Consider the following 17672-nt stretch of genomic DNA (forward strand, 5'->3'; position numbering starts at 1 on the left):
AATCAAATTGTACATTATTTTTAGCATAATACTTTTGGCAATTGTGCACATACTTTGACCATTTAAAAGTTCTAGCACACAAGGATGAGGTATTAATTGAAAAATTGGTTCTTATTTATTAATGCTTACAGCTTGTAACTAACGTATAGACTACACGTAATGTTCCTTTCGAATTTTTTATGTTTTTAGTCGTGTTGAGCTCTGTGATACCTAGATGCTGTACGTGAATAAAGAGTTTTTCAGTGTAGATCAGAGAATATGTGTTAAAAACGATGTTTGGTGGAGAACATACCCTACAGGTTTAGATATTAAAATACTTCATGTGTCATAATTGTCCTTTTAGGAAGATTAAAAAAATATTTTATAAAAAAGGTAGCGTGACAACTAAAACTAACAAGTTAATATTAGTTGGGGGTGGGTATGTGGTTCATTCACTTTAACAGCTGACTCTTGATTTCGGCTCAGGTCATGATCTCGCAGTGTGTGGGTTCAAGCCCTACATCAGGCTCTGAGCTAACAGTGCGGACCCTGCTTCAGATTCTCTCTTTCCCTCTCTGTCTGCCCCTTTTCCACTTGCACACATGCGTGCACACTGTCTTACAGTAAATGAGTAAACTCAAAAAAATAATATTAGTAATAAAGTTGACAGGTCAGGTGTGAGCTAAATTTAACTGCATTATTTTTCTAATTTATCCTTAGGTCTGTTTAAGGGAGAGAACAAAGACTACATTTTTGTGGTATATTTTTCATGATTCTGGGAAACAAAATGATTTTATGGTTTTCCCTCATTCTATTGTTGTGTTTATTTTAATGTCTAAAATTTCTAAGAATCGCTTTATTAATAGTTAGAACAACAGATTAACAACTCTAAAGGCCCCTGTTTTTGTTGATTTCATTATTAACCTCAGAGAAGTTGTTAAATTGTTTGCTTTGAGAAATAGTAAGTATTAATTATATTATGTTTGGAAAGAATTTTCTCCTTCATGAAAAAATGAATTTTAAATGTACATTTTTTTCTGAGTTGGGGGTACTGGAGTAACTGGCATTGAGGAGGTTCAATCTATTGGAGCCCTGCTTCCATAGCTGCATTCTTCACCATTTTGAGCCTCCAGCTGCATGGCCCGAGTGCAGTCATTGCTATTGTCTTTTTTGGTAAAGATCTTACGTACATTAGTATTCCCAGTTAGGATTGTCAGTGTGTGTGGGATTATCAGTAGAAACCACATGAGATGCTTCAACCTAGATCTAACGGATAAACCAAGATAAGAATGATCAGAATGTATCCACTTTAGTTATAAAGAAGTTCAGGGAGGGACACCTGTGTGGCTCAGTCTGTTAAGTGTTGCACTCTTGATCTCTGCCCAGGTCACTATCTCACAGTTTCATGAGTTTGAGCCCTGTATCAGGCTCTGTTCTGACAGTGTGGAATCTTGTGATTTTTTTTCTCTCCCTCTCTGCCCCTCCCCCACTAGCACTGTCTCTGTCTCAAAAAACAAACAGACAAACAAACAAACAAAAAAACCTTACAAAGTGCAGGGTTGAAAACACAGGACTGTTACTTAAGATGTGGTTTTTATTATTACACATAATTACTGCTTTTTTGGGTGTAACTTTGAAATTTGAAAAGGATTAGTGGGACAAAATTGAAATGGATTTTTTTTAACCAAACTGAAATAATTAAGACCATAGAGACCAGGGGCCATTTGTAGTTACAGATGGGTCGTATCTTGAGTAGACAAAACTAATTTTAATTTATATTTTTGTTGGATCCATGTAACCATGGAAGTGACAATTATTATGTGAACAATTATTAGGGATTTACTTGGACCAGACACTCTATGTGACTTTAGGTATATTAAATCCTCATTTAATCCTCATTAAAATGTCATAATGTTAGATCTTTTATCCCATGTTTCCTTCATTTCTCGTATATTTATAAATTCTGTGTAGAAAGTTTGTCATTTCTACATAAAAACTGATTTTTAGTCTTTGCATATTTCAGACATGTAAAATATTGATAAAGCATGAATATACTATTTATAGAAATTTTTGGATATTGGATTCCTGTAGCATTTAAAAAAATTGCACATTGCTCATTAACTTAACAAACATTATTAAATGCCCAAGAAGTGCCTTATATCTATAATTTATGAACTATTGTGTGGTTTTTTTTTTCTTAGATTGCCTTTATAATACTGGCCAAGAAACGGCTAAACTGTAAACTCTAGTGAGCCATGAAGATCAGAGTAGGTGGATGGATTTGGGTTTTTTTAAACAGTTTGACGCTAGCAATCTCAAAGGGAATTGAATAACAATTCTCAGCATGCTCCAATTGCTACAATATGGAGTAGATTAGAGAAAACTGCAGAATTATCCCAAAAGGATTATATTCAAAAAGAGTTATACCATTTTGGGGGAATTAATCAGCTATCATAGACAATTAGTTTTTTGTTTTTTTTCAAAGTGAAAACTTGTATAAACTCCACATTATAGAAAATCAAGGCAATGAACAAGCAGAGGTTTTCAACGTGACTAAACATCTGAATCAGTTTTGGAGCTTCAAAAAAAATACAGGCAAGAATCTTGTTGGGTGGGTTTTAAAAGTATGTATTTGAAAACTACAAAAGCCAAACAAACCTACTCAGAATTGATTCTGATGTGCAACCAAAGTTGAGAACCATTGAATTGGGGGAACTGATGAAGATTTAACCTGGTCTAGACTGTGAATGCCACTGAACAGGTAGAGAATTTTATATGACTAGGAAAAGGACATATTGGTATGGACAATTGACAGTATAAAGAAAATGGTCAATCTGGCACAGATTACTCTGGAGTATAAATCCCTGGGAATTACAAGGCGTAAACAGTATAGAAATCGACATGATACAAGATTCACCTTATTTATTGTTATATTGCCTTGAATCTAGGTTCTCGTATTTTTTTTTTCGTTGATCTTCGGTAAATAGGTGATTTTTTTAAATCCAGCTTTATTGAGATATAAAAGACATATAACATCATGCAAGTTTTGGGTGTGCAATGTAATGATTTGATGTATGTATATATTGTGCAGTGATTACCACAATAAGGTTAATATATTTGTTACATCCAATAGTTAAAATTTTTTTTAAAGATGAATTTTAAGATCTACTATATACATACATATGCAACACACACATATTCATGTATTTTTTTTTATTGTATCTTATGTGTTTTTGGGGGGCAGAATATTTTTTATTTCAAACAAAAGATGAAAGAATAGTACATATAACTTCCATTCTGTCTTTTGCCTAGGTATACCATTTGCCCATTTTTTTACATTATCTCCCCTTTGTAAAGCCTCAGCAAGAGTGATCATGAAAAAGTTAGTTCATTTCTGTGAATTCAGGTTTCTGGTGTCTATTATATAGATTAATAATAATAATGTTTGCAGGGCCATCATGAACATTGGTAATAATAGAACATAGAGCTCTTGCACCATACAATATTCTTTTTTTTTTTTTAATTTTTTTTTTCCAACGTTTATTTATTTTTGGGACAGAGAGAGACAGAGCATGAACGGGCGAGGGGCAGAGAGAGAGGGAGACACAGAATCGGAAACAGGCTCCAGGCTCTGAGCCATCAGCCCAGAGCCCGACGCGGGGCTCAAACTCACGGAGCGCGAGATCGTGACCTGGCTGAAGTCGGACGCTTAACCGACTGTGCCACCCAGGCGCCCCAACACCATACAATATTCTTGATAGATGTGAGGTAGTTAGTAAAGGGAGTACTATTAATTGGTGCTTTTCTTAATATTTTAAATGTCTGTTGTCCCCAGCTGTGCTTGGAAAAATGATTAACTATTACTAGATTGACGTTTATATATATCATGTTATATAAAGTTGTTCCTTGAAGAAGCAGCTGAGTTAAATGTTAAACTAATTTGATTTAGGATTCTTATTTAAAATTAAGCCTTTGTAAAAGTTTTTGACATAATACCATGCATTGTCTTCTTAATTGGCAGCAATAAAGCTATTTCTTAGTATTATAGACCTAGCTAGTGTAGAGTAGGATTATGTATCTTTTGAGAGAGTGCATCCAAGGTTTACAAAGGTGAGCGTGATTATGTCATATGAATTGTGTTTTTAAAATGGATCATGTCGAAGACACTTAACAAATTTGAAGAAAATAGTTTGGCTATTATATTCACTTGTAACAGTTAAACAGGCAAGAACTTAATTGTATTGAATTGACTGAATTAAGACGAATGCCAAGGACACTTCTGTGCTCATCCAGGACACTAGGTGGCACAGTGAGTTGCACACAGAAGGTACTTTCTAGCCTGAAGTGGGGGATCTGCATGAGATGGGATTTTATCAGATTCTAGGGGACTCTTTATAAACAGAGAAGGAATCAACTGTCAGGCAAATAGCTGTCACCTTCAGTTAGTCCTTTTAGATATATCCTATGATGTCTTATTTCTGTTGATTATACAATGTCCTGGTTAGCCACTTACACAGCACTGAATCCCTATCTTTATTGACTTGGGTGGTAAAGAGTGGAGGACTTATCAGTGTGGATTCCAAGTGACTTCACTGGCCTGCAGGTAAAAGTTTTGTAGTTTGACAGTTACAAACAACAGGTTAATCCAGGTTTTAGCATTGTAGGGCTTTGTTCCATTTTCTCTTAGAAACTTACTTTTTTTTCTTTCTTTCTTTCTTTTTTTTTTTTTTTATCTCAGAAAGAATTTCACAGCACATTTGCCTGGTTATGGACACAAAAGATGAGAATCATGTAGGTCATCGTCTTGAAGAAGTACTAAAAGACGAATTAAATGTAAGTATTCAAAGATTGAGTTTCATGATCTCAAAGAGTTCATTTTATACTTCTTTTTTTGAGCTGATGAACTTGCTAGTTAAATTCATATCTAATTGGGCTAAGGAAATGAAAGTAGTAATTAAATGTGAGGTCCACAGAAATTATTTGTAAGTTTTACCACTAATGACTTCAATTATTTATTTCTATGACAACTTTGTGTCTTGAAATGTTTTGACAGAATGATTTTATTTAACTGTAAGTAACTTCCCTGTTTCTGTTAAAACGCATACCACCTATCAGAGTTTATGGTGAACATGTGATAACTTGTTAACAATATACATGATCAAATTCTATTTAAAAGCTGAAGGAAAAAGTTGATTTTAGGTAGCTAATTTTATTACAATAGCATAGTTAGAAGAGGAATGAGCTCTGTTAGGACTGTCTGTACTCAGATGGCAGCTTTATTGCTTAATTTCCTTATTTTATTTTTTTTATTTATTTATTTTTTTTTCAACGTTTTTATTTATTTTTGGGACAGAGAGAGACAGAGCATGAACGGGGGAGGGGCAGAGAGAGAGGGAGACACAGAATCGGAAACAGGCTCCAGGCTCCGAGCCATCAGCCCAGAGCCTGACGCGGGGCTCGAACTCACGGACCGCGAGATCGTGACCTGGCTGAAGTCGGACGCTTAACCGACTGCGCCACCCAGGCGCCCCTAATTTCCTTATTTTAATTGAAAATGTCAATAATATCCACTTTGTGAAATTATTAAGAGGGTTGAATAAAATAACTTAAAAGTTTGAATTTAAAGTTTAAATAAATTTAAAGTACTTAGAAAAGCATCTGGCTTGTAATAAGTTTTTGGTGAAAATGAGCTATAATAATTAAACTTTCAATGATGAGACAGATACGTATTAAGTAGTAAATACTACTGGTTTCCCAAAATTTAGTCCTGAATTAGGTACACGAACTGTTAAGAACATAGATTCCTGGAATATGTAAAAACTGAGTGAACCGTACGCTGGGATTAGTTCTGGAATCCAAATTTTTAACAAGCTCCCCCAGGTGGTATTAATGACAATCAGTGACAAATTCTACCAGTAGTGTTTGCAGCAATGACCCAAAGCTGGAAAAAAAAAAAAAAAAAATGATTACCATTTCCGCTGTTTCTTAGGTGGAAAGGTTATACTATAATCCAGTCTTCTTTATTGCTTCTATCCATTGACTTTCTGGGGATTTTCCCCCCACCTTTGAAAATTTTAGCACTTTGCTCTCTGCTTTCTGTCTCAAGTTCACTTGTTAAGAATCTGTTCCTGGGGAGACTTGGTGGCTCAGTGAGTTGAGGCTGACTCTTGATTTCAGCACAGGTCATGATCTCACTGTCCTGGGATGGAGCTCCAAGTTGGGCTCTCCATTGGTGTGGAGCCTGCTTGAGATTCTCTCTCTCCCTCTTCCTTTGCCCCTTCCCAGCTTGAGTTTGTGCACGCGCTCGCTCTCTCACACTCTTTGTCTTAAAAAAAAAAAAATCCTAAACTATAGATAACTTTCCACTGTCTAACCCACTGAAGCACCCTTTTGCCTCAAAAATAGTCTTTTACTCTTGGGTAATCTCATTTATTCTTTTTCCAATCAATGCAGAAGCCACTGAGGTGGGACCTTGAGATAATTTTTTTTTTCAACATAATACTTAATTTTTTAAAATTTACGTCCAAATTAGCACATAGTGCAACAATGATTTCAGGGGTAGATTCCTTAATGCCCATTACCCATTTAGCCCATCCCCCCACAACCCCTTCAGTAACCCTCTGTTTGTTCTCCATATTTATGAGTCTTTTATGCTTTGTCCCCCTCCCTGTTTTTATATTATTTTTGTTTCCCCTCCCTTATGTTCATCTGTTTTGTCTCTTAAAGTCCTCATATGAGTGAAGTCATATGATATTTGTCTTTTTCTGACTAATTTCACTTAGCATGATACCCTCCTGTTCCATCCATGTAGTTGCAAATGGCAAGATTTATTCTTTTTTGATTGCTGAGTAATACTCCATTGTATATATATATACCACATCTTCTTTATCCATTCATCTGTCAGTGAAAATACAGGCTCTTTCCATACTTTGGCTATTGTAGATAGTGCTGCTATAAACATTTGGGTGCATGTGTCCCTTCAAAACAGCATACCTATATCCCTTGGATAAATACCTAGTAGTGCAATTGCTGGGTCATAGGGTAGTTCTATTTTTATTTTTTGAGGAGCCTCCACACTGTTTTCCAGAGTGGCTATACCAGCTAGCATTCCCACCAGCAGTGCAAAAGAGATCCTCTTTCTCTGCATCCTCACCAACATCTGTTGTTGCCTGAGTTGTTCACGCAACCATTCTGATAGGTGTCAGGTGGTATCTCATGGTGGTTTTGATTTGTATTACCCTGATGATGAGTGATGTTGAGCATTTTGTCATGTGTTGGTTGGCCATCTGGATGTCTTCTTTGCAGAAGTGTCTATTCATGTCTTTTGCCCATTTCTTCACTGGATTATTTGTGTTTTTGGTTGAGTTTGATAAGTTCCTCATAGATTTTGGATACTAACCCTTTATCTGATATGTCATTTGCAAATGTCTTCTCCCATTCCTTCGGTTGCCTTTTAGTTTTGCTGATTGTTTTCTTCTCTGTGCAGAAGCTTTTTATTTTGATGAGGTCCCAATAGTTCATTTTTGGTTTTGTTTCCCTGGCCTCTGGAGATGTGGTGAGTAAAAAGTTGCTGTGGCCAAGATCAAAGAGGTTTTTGCCTGCTTTCTCCTCGAGGGTTTTGATGGCTTCCTGTCTTACGTTTAGGTCTTTTATCCATTTTGAGTTTATTTTTGTGTATGGTGTAAGAAAGTGGTCCAGGTTTATTCTTCTGCATGTCGCTGTCCAGTTTTCCCAGCACCACGTGCTGAAGAGACTGTCTTTATTCCATTGGATATTCCTTCCTGTTTTGTCAAAGATTAGTTTGCCATACATTTGTGGGTCCCTTTCTGGGTTCTCTATTCTTTTCCATCGATCTGAGAGTCTGTTCTTGTACCAGTACCATACTGTCTTGATGATTACAGCTTTGTAGTATAGCTTGAAGTCCAGGATTGTGATGCCTCCAGCTTCGGTTTTCTTTTTCAAGATTGCTTTGGCTATTCAGGGTCTTCTCTGGTTCCATACAAATTGTAGGATTATTTGTTCTAGCTCCGTGAAGAATGCTGGTGTTATTTTGATAGGGATTGCATTGAATATGTAGATCGCTTTGGGTAGTATCAACATTTTAACAATATTGTTCTTCCTATCCAGGAGCATGGAATCTTTTTCCATTTTTTTGTGTCTTCTTCAATTTTTGTCATAAGCTTTCTATAGTTATCACGTATAATTCACCTCTTTGGTTAGATTTATTCCTAGGTGTTTTATGGTTTTTGGTGCAACTGTAAATGGGACCGATTCCTTGATTTCTCTCTCTGTTGCTTCATTGTTGGTGTGACCCTGAGAGGATATTGTTGGAACTCTGGCTATTCTTCAAGTCTCAGTTGACAGAGCTGGGTTTTTATACTCTTGTTGAGTACCCAGCTGTTATATTCTGTGTCACTAATTCCTTTTTTGGTCTTGACCAAATATAACACAGAATATAGCAGCTGGGTACTCAACAAGAGTATAAAAACCCAGCTCTGTCAACTGAGACTTGAAGAATAGCCAGAGTTCCAACAATATCCTCTCAGGGTCACACCAACAATGAAGCAACAGAGAGAGAAATCAAGGAATCGGTCCCATTTATTTATTTATTACAGTTTATTTATTACAGTTGCACCAAAAACCATAAAACACCTAGGAATAAATCTAAGCAAGTCACAGTTAATGCAGGATTCTGTTAATAGAGTATTTTTTGGTTGCTTCTTTTTCTGTTCATGTTTAGTGATAAAACGGCATGAGATGTGGGGATACACACATTGGTTCATTACTGGTCTTGTGTGATTGATTCATCACTGTGGCCTCTCAAGACCTTACCCCTCTCATTTTCAGTGACCTTCATTTACCTATCTGTTGGACCCTGTCTGGATATTGTTGTCATCTTCACTGGGCTGAAAAATAAGTACTAAGGCTATTTCTTAACCTCTGATCACAGATTTTGTCATTCCATAACTTCTACAAAATGCGTTCCTGTGCATTTTTGAATTTTATAGGGAGCTCTAGGTCCCCTATGTTGTCCCTTTTGGCTACATTTTATCTTATACCCTTCTTTGCCTCGTTCACATACCGTGTTCTATCAATTCAGTGGATCATGGATCTTCTACTGATAGCCTCAATTCCCTGTTCTTTGGAATTCACCCCCTTGGTTAAAGCTGTATCCATGTATTAGTCTAACTTTCACCTTTCTTAGTCTTGACTCAAACAATACTGCTGGAGGAAATTATACAGTAGTTCAGATTGTTGCCATTAAAAAAAAAAATACTGGTCTCCATCTGCAGTGGACACAGAATGTTTTAGAGCAAGCATATCATGATTGCATAGTGAGCTTCCATCCTCCTCAGTGAATATTTTAGACCTCCAGCACTTGTCTCAAATGCCAAACCTGGAGTTTCTTAACCTCAGCAATGTTGGCATTTTGAGCTGGATAAGTCTTTATTAGAGCTGTCTTATGAATTGTACACTATTTAGAAGCATCCTTGGTCTGTACCACTGGATGTCCCTAGTTATCTCCAGATATTACTATCATTCCCAGCTCCTGATTGTACCAACCAAAATATCTGCATTTATTAGTAAATGTTGCCTGGATGGGGACAAAATCCCCCTTTAGTTGAGAAATGTTGGTCTAATTCTACTATATTGACCCCTATTCTTAGTTATATTGAAATGATCTCCAGCTTCAGAGCATAATTTTATACTCTCTTACATGGGAACATCCGTATCGTCCTGGCACCAAACTTCCACAGAGTCTTCAATCTGTAGTCATGCTCTTACTAAGACTGTATTCTCTTCTGAGCTCTGGTTCCCCTCCCTCCACTCTCCCCACTGCCATCAACATTCCACCATATTCAAGTTCCTTCCATTAATGGAAACAAAGCAAAAAAAAAAAAAAAAAAAAAAAAGCTCAACTCAGATTACCTGAAGCTGTCCTTATTTAGAGTAATGTAACTTCTCATTCCTTCATATATTATAGCCTCATTTCCAGTCCCACCTTTTGAAGGAACTACTCTCAGTGAGGTCCTCGATGACCCTTTGAGCAATCCACAATACCTCATCAGTCCTTAACCCTGATTTACTGCAGCATTTGACCCTCTTGTCTAATACTTTCTCCTACAAGGAATCTCATCCCATTTTGTAAAATCTTGTTTTTTTGAACATCCTTTTGTTTTGTTTTGTTTTGTCTGTGGCTTCCTCTTAATTTTGTTTACAGAATACTGTTTATAATTTCTGGTTCCTGTACATAGGTGAGTAGTTTTCTCTGGAAAAACTATGCCGATGCTTCATATATCCTCTACTTGTTAGGGACAAAATCAGTCTCTGACCCTGTGTTTAATTGATCACTATCCTGTGTTTTAGAGAGATAAATTCAATTAGAAGTCTCTCAGACTCTCAAGTTTGAATATTAGTAATATTTCACATTTCACAAATTGTTGTTCCAATTTTCCTTCATCTGACCTGTGTGTATTTTTCCTAGATCCCTAAACCTGGTATAATCTTTCACCCATTCTCTATCTCATCCCTGAAGCAAATAAAATTCTGAAACACTTTGATTTTACCTCATTATCTCTCAACTGTATTGTATTTGTCAACCCTGTCGCTATCCTATGTACCCCAGCTCTTGTCTGGATTATCACACAGTCTACTAACTGATATCCTGCCTCCAGTCTTGATTCTGTCACATCTATTCATGGTATGGCTGTTAGATGCATTTTTAGAACTGCTACGCCTTACCATGTTACTCTCCACTCATAACTGTTGCTTGATTTTCCATTGTTCCTAAATTAATGTAAAAATTCCTTGCCAATCTTATAAGATCTCTCATGTTACTAATGATGCTATTAAAGATGAAAGACACAGCAACAATAATAATAAACATTTTTCAGCACCTATTTTATGTTAGGTACCATAGCATATTTTGTTAATAACCTTCTGAAATAGGTAGTATTATTTTTGTTTTCCAGATGAGAGAATTGAGGCACAGGGGCATGCCTAAATTGTCCTTATTAACATTGCCATGAAGTAGCAAAGCAGGAACATGGAGATAAATATGGATTCATGTGATACCAAAGTCTATCCTCTTAAAGTGGTACCCTTGCTTCTCCATATTGCTCACTATTCAGGCTAGCTCTACTTCTTTGAGTTTCTCAAATTGGATAGCACTTTCCTACCTCTTCACTCTTTGTCCCCAATAGTGTTTCCCCAGGGAGCTTTTCCTGCTCACTATTTTTTTATAGTCTGGTTTACATACTCTTTTGTTGTATTCTCCAGGTTGCTATCTTAACTAATTTGAAGTCTTCCCAGAGCTTAGTGTAGTCTTGATTCTAGGAGGAGATTTATTGAATGTTAAATAAACAAATGGATAAATGATCATGACTTGTTATCACTAAGCTGAACATTGTATTACGTATTCTACTGTGCTTTCTGCATAACTGATTACCCCCAATTTAGTGACTTAAAATAATGAGCATTTATTATCTCACAGTTTCTGCGAGACCTGAGTGTAGGCACAGCACAGCCAGTAGACTTTGGTTCAGGGTTTCAATTTGGTTGTAGTCAAGCTGTTTTCTGTAGGCTGAGGCCATGGAAATGGATCTGCTCCCAAGCTTACTCAAGTAGTTGCTGGTGGGCCTTAATCCTTTGCCATGTGGACTTCTCCACAGAGCTGCCTCACAACATGCTATTCAGAATTGAAGGCACAGTCTTTTTGTAAATTGGTCTTACAAGAATATCCCCTCACTTCCATCTTCTTGCCTTCTTTTGAAGGAAGTAAGTATATCCAACCGACACTCCAGAGGAGGTGAATATACAAGATGGTGAATATTGAGAGGTAGGGTGATTGTTAGTGGGCCTCTCTTATTTTTTTAAGATGCTTATTTTGAGAGAGAGTGAGTATGCAAGTAGATACACGCTTGAGTGGGGGATGGGCACAGAGAGGGAGAGAACGAATCCCAAGCAGGCTTTTTTGCTGTCACTGTGGAGCCTGTCATGAGGCTCAGTCTCATGACTGAGATCATGACTTGATCCAAAATCGAGTCAGATGCTCAACCAACTAAACTACCCAGATGCCCCAGTGGACCTCTCTTAGAAGTTGCTTGCTACAAACATATATTCATCATGCAGTTGAAAAAAAAATACCCAGTAACATGTCTCACCTAGCTTCTTGTGGTATGTGAAGCAGTACTGTATATAAGTCTGAGTCTTCTCTACTAGAAATTTGCCTTATGTGACCTAAAATTTCCTCATTGAAATCATTATCCAGCCAAACTATAATTCCTTGGTTAAATAAATGGAGGCACAATCTATTTGACATGAAAACTAGGGATTAGTACTTGAGTTCATCAGATACTCTATATGACTCACACCAGAGTTAATCAGAAACATCTGAATAGTTGTCAAATCAACGACAGACAAAAGGAGCTAACTAGCCTAAACCAAAAGCCTCAGGATGTACTCTGAGCAGGAATGACTATAATCTCCTGAATTAAATGCAGTTCTTTCCATATAAACCAGTCTAACAAATTTTCAAACTCCAACAGAGAAAAGAGTCAATGACTAATTTGTTGAGAATTTTATGTTGAATAGTCCATAGTATAACCCTAGGTAACCTATTGTATAATCTGATAAAACATACTAAATATTGAATTTATCTTAGAAGAAATGAGCCTTCAAAAGATAGACATAATGGTCTTAACATATTGTTCACAGCTTCAGAAATAGTTCCTGAGCTTCTACTCGTCTTCTTTTCTATATATTTTTTTCTTTTCCTGTGCTCCTCCCTCTCTCTGTCACTTTTGTTGATAGAAATTTTCAATCACATACCTAAAAAGAGACAATACTATTAAGAATTCTCACGTACCTATTACCTAGCTTCACAATGACCAACTCATGGCCAGTATTGTTTTCTCTATACTCATTTATCCCCAGATTATTTTAAAGAAGATCTCAGCTATCCTGTCATTTCATCTGTAAATATCTCAGTATGTACCTGTATAAAAAAAGTTTATTTTTTAAGCTATTATTATAATACAATAACCACACTCCAAAATATCCTTAATTGTGCCATAATATCATCAAATGTCCATCAGTTATTAACTTTCTCCAATTCTCTTATGTATTTTATTCTTTTGTTTTCCATTTATTTGAATCATTGTCTCTTTCAGTGAGCCTTCCATTCTCTTTCACGAATGTCCACAAACAACCATCAGTTAATATGTTTCTGAAATTTATTTTTATCTACAGTTTTTAATTGTTTTTTTTTTTTTCAACGTTTATTTTTGGGACAGAGAGAGACAGAGCATGAAGGGGGGAGGGGCAGAGAGAGAGGGAGACACAGAATTGGAAACAGGCTCCAGGCTCTGAGCCATCAGCCCAGAGCCTGACGCGGGGCTCGAACTCACGGACTGCGAGATCGTGACCTGGCTGAAGTCGGACGCTTAACCGACTGCGCCACCCAGGCGCCCCTCTACAGTTTTTATCTTCATATTTTTTTAGAGTAAATTGTCCTTTAGAAATGCCCATAGTGTGGCTTTTATTGTTTGTGACTCTGTGGTGTCAGTTAACAAGTCTCTCTGTCCCCTGTATATCCTAGAAATTGTTAATAAGATCTAGAGGTTTGTTCAGATTTTGACTAAAGTTTTTCTTTGGCAAAAATAAATTACTTTTTTCATGGCGATGTATACTTCTCCCAAGAAGTACATAAGTCTAGTCTTGTGTATTTTTGTGGTATAGACAGACACTACTGTCTAGAACCATTATTACGTGAAGGTTGCAAAATGATAAAAAGTGCATTGCAAGAAAGGTGGAAATTGTGGCTCTCCTCTGGAGAGTATCAGCGGGTTTTTTTTTTTTCCTTAAAGATTATAGATAGAGTCATGATTTTAAAGTATATTTAATGGGATTCAATCCATAGCAGTTATTTTTTACTGATGCTCAATTGGTCCAGGTTTGGCCATGAGAAGCATTTTCAAGTTAGCTTGAATCCTTTTTGCATTAGTCTAATAGTCTTTGATAACTCCTGCTTTCTGGTGTGACAAGATGTTCTAGATTCATCTTGTGCATTTCCTGACCAAAACTGGAATCAACTAGTTCTCTAGCTGACTGCTGCTAGACTGGTCATTGTTTTCACTTTTTATTTTGTTAACAGAGGTAGAAAACACTATTTCCCTTATTTGTTAAACATAAAACACATCTTGAATTCTCAATGATATTTCCAAATGAAATTAGAATTGGAGTTGCAGAATTTTTTTTTAATGTATTTTAGCTCTACTTTCTCCAATAGTGAAACTTACTGTTTTACATAATTCCAGCATAACAAACACATTTACTTTCTCTCATGATACACATACAGTGGTCTTGACCTTTCAATTTCACTGTGTCATCAGTCCATTCCTGTGAACAATGTAAGGTATTTTCTAAAATAGGTAAGGTATTTTCTAAATAGGCTATATCCTATTTAGGAAGAACAATCAAATTAATTTTTCTCTAGTCATTTGGAATTGTAATTGATTATGACGCTATCTGGATACACAAAATCATTCGGCTTATCTTATTTTTAGATGTTGATTTTTTAAAAGAAACATGTTTTATAAATTTGTATGAAACTCTACTGTACCAAAATAAAATCTACAAAGCAAATTACACTCAAAGAAGTCCAACTTTTGTCTCTGCTTTCTGTGCCTATTGCCTTCCTCTTCGAGTAACCAGTTTTTTGAGGTTTTATGGTTTATTCCTTATCCTCCTTACCAGTTTCTGTATAGTAAGTATTGTTTTGCATTTATAAAGTTTTCCTCTTGTCCCCCTTTGATGACTACCTTTCTATTAAAATTCTTAGGAAATACCTTTGTCTGTTACTAATATTAAATTCTTTTGGCTGTTGTCTAATGGATCTCTTTTCTGGGCAACATTGAAATTAACTAGTGCCTTCTTCCTCCTACCTAATCTGAATTAATGTCTTTAACTACCACTTTAACACCTTTTTTATATTCTCTCCCATTAATATGTGATTACATATTACATTATCTCCCTCAAAACCGTTATTTATACTTAGTTCTATAATAAATGCTGGTCTTATTTTAAGAAGACTTACATTGATATTTTGCAGATATTTTGGTTCTCTGAAAATAATGCTCCCATAGATTCACCAGGGAGGGTTCCTCGACAGACACAGTATTCCATGTTCTTGCATCTGAATAAAATTAGTCTTTGGCTAAAAATCTGCAAGTTGGTTTTGGCTCAAAAAAATGTTGGTTCAAAACTTTCTCTTTGGACACCTTAAATGTGGCTTGGTGTTTTCTTCTATCATAGAGTTTTTGGATCAAGTGTGGTTAAAATCTGATTGTCTTATAAATGACTTGGCATATTTGCTTGGATGCCCACTGAATTTTTTTTTATTTATTTAAAGTCCAGTTGTACTAGAATTTTCTCAGTGTTGGTCCTTTTAGGTTAATATTGCTCTGTACACAATGTGTCTATTATTGTGTAATTTCACATCTTTTTATTTCCTGAAATTTTTATAGCATTGTTGTTTTTAGTATATTTGCATTCCATCACTTTAGTTTTCTCTTGCTATTGAATTACTATTGCATGAAAGCTACATATTGTTTACCCATCTTCGTAGCTATTAATTTCTTTTGGATTTTTTTTTTTAATTTTAAACAATTCATGCTTTCAATTTTATATTTCTCTTCAGGAGTTGTCTGTCATATTTATTTTCTTTGGTATTCTTCATAATTTACCCTTCATTTCTGAAACAAATTATTTTCTCAAATTAATTTTCCCAATTTCTTGTTCTAGTCACCTTGTTTCTGATTTATTCCAGTTCTCACTTTTGTAGTTTTTCATTTTGTTTTAGCTTATTATTAAATGCTGTGTTGCAGCTTTCACCTGCTTTGTGAATATCTTTCTGATGTATGTGTATTGTCTGTAGGGACATTGTTTTGGTCTTTATTCTTTTATTTCTTATATGAGATTTGAGGTCCTTTCTTGTTGCTACTGTTTAAGTAAAAGGGTTTTTTTTTTTAATCTATTTTTAGGAGGAAAGGGTGGGTCATAATAAGTTTTATAGGTAAGTGGCATATGCTTCTTATTCACTTGTTCAGGAAAAGATGGAAGCGATGGCCTGCTCTTTCTCAGCTTCTGTCTCTGTTACCTTTCTCCTTTGCCTGGATGTTCCCTGCCACTCTTAGCACACCTCTGACAATTTAGATTTCTCTGCCTGATGCTTTGACTTCGAAGGTGCTTTCTTAATTTGGGTCCAGACTCCTAATAATCCCCAGCAGAGTGAGAACCTTTATGTAGCTTCTTTGTTTTCATCTCAGAGACTAGAAAAACCTCTTTTAGTTTTTGCTGCTCTTTCCAGAATGGCTTGCTAAGCTGTCAAGAGAGTACCCGATGATGGTTTTGAGTTACTTTCTTTGGGCTCTTTTTCCCCCCTCTGCTTTCTTCTGTACAGTGTCTTAAATGGTGGGGGTCTTTATAGATGCTGGCAGTTTGTCTCTACCCACTGACAATTGGTTTTGTGGTAGATACTATCTATAGATTTTTGGTTTTCAAGTCTTTCTTGTACTGTCTGTTTTTATGGAGAGATCAACAGACACTAGAAGACTAAAAGAACTATCTTTCCAGAATCCTCTTCCCCTTTATTTATGTGTACTCGCCTAGTATTTGTAATTTTAAGCACTTGAATTTCTCTGTGAATTTCAAGTATCTAATTGATCTATAAACATATATGGCATTTTTGGAACCTTAAAAAATTAGTCTTGACTTGAAGTTAAGGATTTCATAAGGATTTTATAAAGCCAAGAAGTACACGGATGTTCAAAAGAAAGAAGAACCACTGTTTATCAAACATCTCTTAACTTTAATATACTCCTTTGAGGACAATATATTGGATTTTTTAACACTAGGAGTTAATGTAGAACTTAGAAAAATGAACTTTGTGTGTGCTGTGAACTTAGAGAATCTTGGTTTATCTTGGAAGGAGATGTCATTCATAGCTGCAAAATCTGTCCTGGTTTCTAAATTTACCTAAAAACTCTTAAACCAAAGAAGGAATTAACGAAATGTTTTCTCTCAAACGGCAACAACACTAAAAATTAGAGTGTTTTCTATGTGCCAGAGGGACTATGCTATATACCTTAATCCTCTAAAATAATCCTACAACTTCCCCCTCAGTTTACAAATAGAAATAGGAAAACTGTGGTTTAATGATTTGCCTGCGATTGCATAAGTAATGAGTATAGGCGCTAATTGATTCATGGTGACTTTACTAAATATTCCTTTAAGAAAAGGTAAAGTAAAAGAAAATTAAAAACAACAACAGATGTTTAGTAGGGTTTATACCTAAAGTCAGGATGAAGGTCCCCTTGGGAAAAGAATTACAGTAAAACTTTGGTTTGTGAGCATAATTTGTTCTGGAAACATGCTTGTAACCCAAAGTACTTGTATATCAAAGCAAAATTTCCCCCTAAAAAATAATGGAAACCCAGATAATTCGTTCCAAAACCCAAGAAATATTCATATACAAATGATTACTGTAATATAACACAAAATAATAAAGAAAATACAAAATATAAAGAAAGCTAAATTAGCTTGCACTTTCCTTTGAAAACCCTTGTGGCTGTTGTGAGGGAGACAAGAGAGAGGAGAGTTAGTGTGTAGGATGACTTTCACTATCACTAACT

The 17672-nt window shown here is 35.7% G+C and overlaps 1 protein-coding gene across 3 annotated transcripts in view; it reads left to right on the forward strand.

Annotated features, from left to right (window-relative positions):
• Window positions 1–17672, forward strand: part of CRPPA (CDP-L-ribitol pyrophosphorylase A) — a 325844-nt gene that overhangs the window by 134974 nt on the left and 173198 nt on the right. For all 3 annotated transcript variants that reach the window (XR_015246505.1, XM_086694960.1, XM_025929290.2), the window contains exon 6: window positions 4718–4812. Coding sequence is in view for 2 of the 3 variants with exons in the window: in XM_086694960.1 (XP_086551086.1) it covers window positions 4718–4812 (95 nt within the window). In the remaining variant the exon portion in view is untranslated. The remainder of the gene's footprint in view (window positions 1–4717; window positions 4813–17672) is intronic.

This window comes from Puma concolor, chromosome A2 (assembly GCF_028749965.1).
Source record: "Puma concolor isolate L17-30 chromosome A2, mPumCon1.1.hap2, whole genome shotgun sequence".
Taxonomy (NCBI): Eukaryota; Metazoa; Chordata; class Mammalia; order Carnivora; family Felidae; genus Puma; species Puma concolor.